At 33.9% G+C, this 8661-nt stretch overlaps 1 protein-coding gene across 2 annotated transcripts; it reads left to right on the forward strand.

Moving 5' to 3' along the window:
• Positions 1-1522: 1522 nt before the first annotated feature.
• LOC144550352 (putative auxin efflux carrier component 9) lies at positions 1523-4164 on the forward strand. 2 transcript variants are annotated; one of them, XM_078298547.1, is made up of 6 exons: positions 1543-2196; positions 2245-2552; positions 3207-3292; positions 3386-3543; positions 3639-3715; positions 3802-4071. In XM_078298547.1, the coding sequence occupies exons 1-6, from the start codon at positions 1645-1647 to the stop codon at positions 3866-3868; spliced, it is 1248 nt and encodes a 415-aa protein (XP_078154673.1). In that variant the 5' UTR covers positions 1543-1644; the 3' UTR covers positions 3869-4071. The 2 variants fall into 2 exon arrangements, with proteins under 2 accessions (XP_078154671.1, XP_078154673.1); XM_078298545.1 differs by having other exon boundaries at positions 1523-2552; positions 3802-4164.
• Positions 4165-8661: the final 4497 nt, after the last annotated feature.

Here is an 8661-nt window from a genome sequence, read left to right on the forward strand (position 1 = left end):
TTATTTTTTGATCTGAGTCATGAAGTTAAACACCGACTACATTAGACAGCATACTGTCGTCAAGTACAAACAATTCTTCTGCCTCCCAGCTCTCCTTTACATTGTCCAAATATTAGAATTATCTAAATAACTCAAAATTTTAATTTGGATTTAGATCGAATCTGCTTTGGCAAAAATATTAAATGGGACCCATATATTTTATTTCGGAAAACGAAATCTGCTGCTCTTCAAATATATTATTTCGTGCTCTTCTCTCTATATCTCTACTCTTGTCTGTCTCTCTTCTTCTTTGAAGAGAAAGATAGAGAGAAAAAGATACAACAGAGTCTTGCTTTTTTCTTGAAAAAAACAACGGGTGCAGATCTTTATTTTGGGTCGGATTGACTTAAATTTTAATTAGACAATTTATAGAGTCTAAACTTAAAATTTGAGTTAATTTAGGGGATCCTGACCCTCCATCCACAGCTACCTTTTTGTACCGTGGATCCCATCTTGCAGCTCCTCATTTGGTGAGTGTAAGAATCTAAAAATGTCATAGTATGACAGTATACGTCATGACACGGCACGACATGTATGCGGTCACATGCTGTAACCTGTGTGTCATGTGTCGTGATCCTTCTCGTGACGTGACACGTCACATATAATTAGAATCGTTATACCTTGATCAAACGATAAATCTTGAATAAACTAACTTAATTATGAAAAAATATAAATTAAATACAATCAGTCACGTATAATCACGGCATGACCAACGTGTCGTGACCATCCTTCAAATTTAACAACAACATAACACGACCCTTATTTTTTCTCAAAAAAAACAACAACATAACACATAAATTTGACTTTATTACAACGTGGCTATTAATAACACGACACAACAAAATACGTATTTAGATCCCCAGTTGAGCGGAGCAAAACCAAATGTAGTCATGTAGAGCCCATCTGTGCTAATTTTCTCCCTAAAATTTGTATATCATCTAAAGTCACCTCCGGAGCCCGTGTCTAGTCGTTCTCCGACGTGTCCGCACCACAATGGAGACGACACGAAATGACGAACCCCTTTACTAGATCCATAATTAACAATTCCATTCCATTATACCTGGTTTAAAAAAAAAAAAACAATTCCATTCCATTAAATTTCAGGAGGCCAAGATTCAGTGTTGGTGTTTGGTGGTTACCGCCGTCACTAGCGCACATAGGTCACCAAAATTCTCTAGTATTAAATGATTCAATTATTGCATCACCCACGCGCCTTGAATGAAATCCATTCCCAAATTAATTTGTTTCCCTGATTAAATCAAAAGGAAAAACAGAGGAACAAAGAATCGTACTATAACAGAGTACTTTGCATCAACCCTACAATAGGGAACTATAACTTTTTTTTTAAAAAAAGAAAAAGAAAAATGCCATTTGCATACTGCATGCCACCATCACCACAAAAGGCACTATAGTAAGAACCAATCACATCGTACCCCCATGCTATAAATACCCCTCTGCTGCCTACCTCGTTTCTCCATACTTCATAGTTCATACATACTAAGTTAAACACAGAGTTAGAGAGAGAGAATTATTCTCAGAGTAAATACCCCCCTCAAGAAAGAAAAAAAAAAGGAAGGAAGAAGGAGAATAGTACATACTAAAGAGATGATATCGGGTGCAAATCTTTATGCAGTAGCCAAGGCCATGGTGCCGCTATACACGGCCATGGCACTCGGCTACATCTCAGTCAAATACCTACGGGCATTTACGCCTGACCAATGCGCAGGTATCAACCATTTTGTGGCGTTATATGCTCTTCCTCTCCTTATCTTTCGCATGGTAGCCTCAAACAACCCGTACAAAATGTCTGGTCGACTACTCGCGGCCGACACGCTCCAAAAAATCATCCTTCTGGTAGTACTCTTTGCATGGGCCTACTGGGCCAACAAACGCCAGAAGAAATCACCTCGTTCTGCTTCTTCGTCGACGCCTCTTCAGTGGGTCGTGACGATATTTTCACTTGCATCTTTACCGAACACGATTATTATGGGCGTGCCGCTCCTTGGTGGCATGTATGGTAGCATGTCGGCGAGTCTGATGGCGCAAATTGTGGTGCTCCAATTCTGCATATGGTACAACCTTGTTATCTTTCTCTATGAGTATATGGCTGCAAAGCGAGCTGTTCTTGCTAAGGGTCACCAAGTTCTACCAGCAGTTGTGACAAAAACTGACGTCGGTGCAATCAAAGTGGCATTGCAAGATCAGAAAGAAAGTTCAACCGAGACGACACAACCTCAGCAGGAAGTTTGTGTAACCATAATAGAAGATGCTGAAGCGGATGGGTCTGAATCGGAAAAATCAGAGGCTGAGACAAAAGTAACAGCAACTGAGATTCCTAAAACAGTTGTTCCAATAATCAAAGCAAAATTACCTGACCAACCTGTGCCAGAAGAGAGGCCCGAACCGACCGTGGCTGTGAAGGTGGTGGCGAGCATGGCAATGAAGAAGCTTTTAAAGATACCGAACACTCATGCAAGCTTTCTCGGTCTTATCTGGTCTCTCATGGCTTCTAAGTAAGTAGAATTACATTCAATTGTTCTTTCTTCTTACTATGTTTGAAACCAAGTTAAGAATTAATTGGTTCCATTATTAGAAGGTACGTAATTTTAATAAATACTATCATTAAATAGCTTTGACAAAAGACAAAGAATCTTAATTTGGTGGAAGAATATTTTCAAACTCCCATCATAAATTAAATTAAATCTCAAATGGCAATCTTTTAAATTTTCAAATCCCAAAGTGGCTAAAGTATTATACTCATATTCTCTATGTAAACAAAAAAATAAAATAAAAAGGCTTACATATATTCCTTGCAAGCACTTGATGGCCATCAAATGGATGTCAACATCTCAATAGTGTTTATACTCACTTAATTGAGATGATAAAGAACATATGGTTCCGATTCTGAGGCTTCAAATTTGAGTTAAAAGTTACGTGCCTAGGCCTCACAACACATTTTGTGGTAGTAATAAAAATATATATTTTCGGCCGAGCTACTAAAGCAAAAGAAGGCCTCCAAAACATAATCAGTTATCATTACATCTAGTAAATGATTAATTAAAAGAAAATTCCATGAATCATATTATAGAAGCAAGTATATAGAGAACCAACTTAGCTAAATTTCTTATTTATTCTACTAACCTAAGAAACCTGATGTAAATTTGCAGGGTCGGTATTAAACTGCCAGTTATTGTAGATGATTCATTGGCCATCATTTCTACCACGGCTGTTGGGTTAAGCATGTTTAGTGCTGGTGCGTATTTTATTTCCAAAATTGCTGTTTGCTATATATAGGTGTGTGTGTGTGTGTGTGCTGCTAATAAATTTTTATTTTGTTTTTTGACAGGTACATTCTTAGCACGGCAAAGCAGATTCATCCCATGCGGTTATTCCAAGGCTAGCCTTTCAATACTCATAAGATTTATCGTAGGCCCAATTCTAATGGCATTGACATCTCTTGCTATGGGCTTACATGGTACTCTCCTTCATATCGCCATTGTGCAGGTAAGAACAACTAAGCACCATTATATCTCTTATAAAATTTGTGAAGTTCATGTTCTTTTTTTTTTTTCTAATTTGAGAGCTCTCTGTTTCTCCAGGCTGCTCTGCCCCTAGCTGTGAGTTCTTTTGTTTATGCTGAAGAATACAAGTTGCATGCAGATATCATGAGCACAGGGTATCTATTTTAAATTAGTTACATTCTATCATTCAATTAACATTTTTATTTAGGGGAAATATTAATTTGGTGCCTTGATTTTTCAGGATAATCATTGGGAACTTTTTATCGTTGCCCTTCACGATTCTCTACTACATTTTGACAGGACTATAAAAAAAGTTCATAATGATGGATGGAATTGATAGAGCTCCTTATAAACACATTTTATTTTCAATAGTGATTTATTTTACATTAGTCTATATATAGGTGCTTGGAAACATAACCTAAATTGGAAATTTGGAACATAAAATTGAAGAATGTATGTTCAACATGTTCTAAAAGCAAATGTTGATAGGCCTTAAAGTGGCCACATTCTTGCTAATGCACAGTTAATTTGTAACATCATTATATCAGCAATGTTTACTAAGTAAAGAACTTCGTCTTTTGCAATAAAAAAATGATGATAAATATTATTTGCATATAATCAATTAACCTTTAATCTTATGTAAAATGCACCTACGAAACGCTTCTGTTATTGCATGTTGGGCCGTGGGCCGTCATCTTCAGCCCAAAAAACTTAATTTGGACTGATATAAAACTTGAGCAGTTAAGCATGAACAGAGCCCGAAAAAATTATTAATACGGGACAAGTACCATACTAAATGTTGAAATCAATACCAATTATCATATTTAATTTGTTAGATTATAACTATGAAGGCCAGTAATATAAAATTTTCATATTTTATGAGGTCAAATATATATTAGAAAAATACATATATAATGATGGAAATAATATATTTATACAATATTAATTAGATAAAAAATGAAGGACAATGATCCTCATTTAGCCTTATTATATTCGCCAATGTTGGTGAGCCTCCATCCAATTTTTCTTTGTGAATTGCCCACTTCATTTTCATGATCAATGTTAAGAGAGGAATGAAATAAGACCACTTTGAGGCTCCAAAGTAGAAGTTAGATCAAAATCCAGTCCAAATATTCAATATTTGTAAATATGTATTTCTTTATTCACAATTTGCTTTAATATTATGTGCAATAATATCATTAAGAGTATGCAAGTTCGCGCCAGAGCGTGAGTCACCACAGTAATTTGGGTGCACAAAAATTTGTTACAAAAATTTGGGTGCACAAAAATTTGTTACAAAAATTTGGGTGCATTTGAACCCTCCTCATTATAATAATCTATATTCTAATAATTAACATGTAATGAAATTTACGAAAATAAAAAATTATACGAAGTAAAATTGTAAAGGAAGGTAAAAATAATTAATATATAGTAGCCAATATTGTAAGAATAAATATTGCAATAACAAAATGATGATAAATATTATTTGCATATCTATTTATAGATTATTTTTGGAAGACTTGAGTGAACAGTAACCAAACTGTTCTTGTCCGTTCGATCCATATCTAGCGCTTCTTGATGATCTCCGTTTCCTACCCTCGACACCTGTCTTCACCTTCCATTTCTCTCCCGAGAATTCTACCGTCTTTCCTCTTCGGAAAAATGGCCTCTTCTATTCTAAAAAGTTTGTTCTCCAGAGTCTCTAAAACGTTGTCAATTCTCCACGCAATAAGATTTTGAACCATTGCCAGATCGATGTAACATTTAAAGCTGATTTCATTTACGTTTTTCGCTGCTCTGGCAATGGTTATAAAATAATGGTTGATTTCACATTGGGTAGATTTTAGGGTTTAGGGTTTAGAGTTGTTTCAAGTTTTTAGCTTGACAATTTTAATGATTCACAAGAGATGGTCAATTTTAGAGTTCAAGGCTTACGCCTATATCTCAATTTTATAATGTAGCTTTTCAGTTTTGCAATTTTAATCCTTATTTTTAGATCCAAATGTGGAAAATCTTCGCAATTATTTTCTACTAGGATCAAGTGCATTGGAAAACATATATATTAAATTCAAAATTCTAGTGCCACTACCAAATCAACTGTTGACTTCCAAGTCAGTGCCTCCAAACCCTTTACCATGTGTGGAAATATATTAGCAATCATTTTCAATTGGAAATATACATGTGAAAATATATTAACAAATCATTTTCAATTGGAAATATACATGTGGAAATATATTAGCAATCATTTTGAATTGGATCAAAGCAGCGGCGAGGCTAGGATTTAAGCTAGGGGTAGGCAAAAATCGGTTTCGGATTCAAATAAGTTAACGGGTTCAGATTAAGGTTTGGATTCGGGTTCTATGTAATTTACCGAATCAATCTATTCAATCTATTCAAGGCCATCTCCTACATAGTGACAAACGAAAAATTTGGGTTCGGTTCGGCAGGTTCAAAAATTCGTGATTCGGGTATAATTCAGTTATAATTCGAGAATAATTTAGTATAATAAGAAAGAAAAAAATTGTGAAACAATCTTTTTTGTTTGTTATTATATTAATAAAGTACAATCAATCAAAGGATACCCAAAGCAAAAATAGGACGATCAATAAAATAGCGAAACAGTGTTTGGTAGGGTCAACACAATTGTGCAGAAAAGGAGAAGAGAATCCGGTCTCCAATTCAACTATTCAAGCGGACGAAAGTCGTTGGATTTTGCTGTCTAATGTACTCTATAAATTCCTGATGTTACAGTTCACGTGTGGTTTTGACCGTGAAACACTTACCCATGTCATCTATGACCGTAAAAAAATTCCCGGGTAGGCAAGTGCCTACCCTGTGAAGTACTAGCCTCGCCCCTGGATCAAAGTATGTAAAAATATATTAACAATCATTTTCAATTGAATCAAAGTATGGAAAAAATCATTGGCAACCATTTTCAACTGGATCAAACAACTATATATATATATATGCCTAACTTACACTAGTAATCAATTAATCTTTAATCTTATGTAAAATGCACCTACGAAACGCTTCTGTTATTGCATGTTGGGCCGTGGGCCGTCATCTTCAGCCCAAAAAACTTAATTTGGACTGATATAAAACTTGAGCAGTTAAGCATGAACAGAGCCCGAAAAAATTATTAATACGGGACAAGTACCATACTAAATGTTGAAATCAATACCAATTATCATATTTAATTTGTTAGATTATAACTATGAAGGCCAGTAATATAAAATTTTCATATTTTATGAGGTCAAATATATATTAGAAAAATACATATATAATGATGGAAATAATATATTTATACAATATTAATCAGATAAAAAAATGAAGGACAATGATCCTCATTTAGCCTTATTATATTCGCCAATGTTGGTGAGTCTCCATCCAATTTTTCTTTGTGAATTGCCCACTTCATTTTCATGATCAATGTTAAGAGAGGAATAGAATAAGACCACTTTGAGGCTCCAAAATAGAAGTTAGACCAAAACCCAGTCCAAATATTCAATATTTGTAAATATGTATTTCTTTATTCACAATTTGCTTTATTATTATGTGCAATAAATATCACTAAGAGTACGCAAGTTCGCGCCAGAGCGTGAGTCACCACAGTAATTAAAATTAAAGGTATGAACATATAATATCTACGAATCTGCTCAGTTGTTACAAGATCATACAAGATGAGATTTTACGGTTTTGAAAACTTATAAAATGATCATGAAACTATGCTGAAATAGATGTTCGGTTGTACTGCGAGTTTATTTGTGAAAAATCATGTACAAAAGATATTCAAGTAAAATTATATTATTCTTTTTAAAAGACTTGTTATCAATATTAAGTTAAAATTTGATAATAGTTATTAATATTTATTTGATAAATTATAATAATCTATATTCTAATAATTAACATGTAATGAAATTTACGAAAATAAAATAATTATTCAAAGTAAAATTGTAAAGGAAGGTAAGAATAATTAATATATAGTAGCCAATATTGTAAGAATAAATTATAAAGAAAAATAGAAAATGCAATAGTTAAACAAAATGTTAAGAGGAATACTCAATTAAAAAAGAAGAGAGAAGATATCACGCAACTTCCGTGTGGGAAAGAAATACTGAGATACTTTACCCAATTCCATTTTTATATTTGTAAGTAGAGCTGTAGAGAGCTGTAAGATGAGATTAGGGGTGTCAATGGGTACGGTACGGGTCGGGTGGAGACATTTTCATACCCATACCCATTATAATTGACCTTACCCATACCCTACCCATATCTATTAAAAATTGATCTTACCCTACCCTACCCTTACCCGTTAATATTATCGGGTAACGAAACGGTAGGGGGTGAATAACGGATAATACTAGTATAATAATTAGTTTTATTATATTTTACAAATTAAACATCAAAAACTCATTCATTTTAACACATATATAATTGTATTTCTAATAAAAAATAAAATAAATGTGCAATCAATTCCAACTAAATTATTTTTTATAAAGAATAAAAATTCAAAAATACGAATATACATTTAAGTGAGTTGAAAATTGAATTGAATATATATTTGAATTTTATAATTACCCTATAGGGTAATGAGTACGAAATAGTCATTACCCATACCCTTATCCATTTATTTAACGAAAAAAAATTCTTATCCATACCCATACCCATACCCAATAAGCTAACGAAAAAAAATTCTTACCCATACCCGCCTTATCGAATACGATACGGGTCGGGTATGTTAGAAATGTACTATAGGCCAGAATATTTATGGGCCATATTAATAATTAATATGGATCAACTCTTTATTGGGCTAGGCCCGAATTTCTGATATTCTGATCTGATCTGAAATGGATAAGTCTTCTGAAAGGGTTCAACGAATTGATGCCATGAATAGGCTCAAACGAACTGGTGCATATAATTTATAAATATGCTGTGATCTGTTCAGAATTCGGTTGGCCATTATCATTCAGTTTTTCGGAAAAACAGAAAGAGAGACAGATAAAAGAGGGGCTGTTAATTCGGTACTAGCATATCGAATTACAGAAGTTTATCAACTTGTTCGTGTGGATACTGATAGAGGCGTGACTGCTAGGCTGTTGCG

The sequence above is a fragment of the Carex rostrata genome, chromosome 2 (genome assembly GCF_964058835.1).
Source record: "Carex rostrata chromosome 2, lpCarRost1.2, whole genome shotgun sequence".
Taxonomy (NCBI): Eukaryota; Viridiplantae; Streptophyta; class Magnoliopsida; order Poales; family Cyperaceae; genus Carex; species Carex rostrata.

Coding starts and splice junctions, on each gene's coding strand:
- LOC144550352 (XM_078298545.1), top strand. CDS start 1,645: ATGATATCGGGTGCAAATCTTTATGCAGTAGCCAAGGCCATGGTGCCG. Junction 3,293..3,385: donor GTTAAGCATGTTTAGTGCTG/GTGCGTATTTTA, acceptor GTTTTTTGACAG/GTACATTCTTAGCACGGCAA. Junction 3,716..3,801: donor GCAGATATCATGAGCACAGG/GTATCTATTTTA, acceptor TTGATTTTTCAG/GATAATCATTGGGAACTTTT.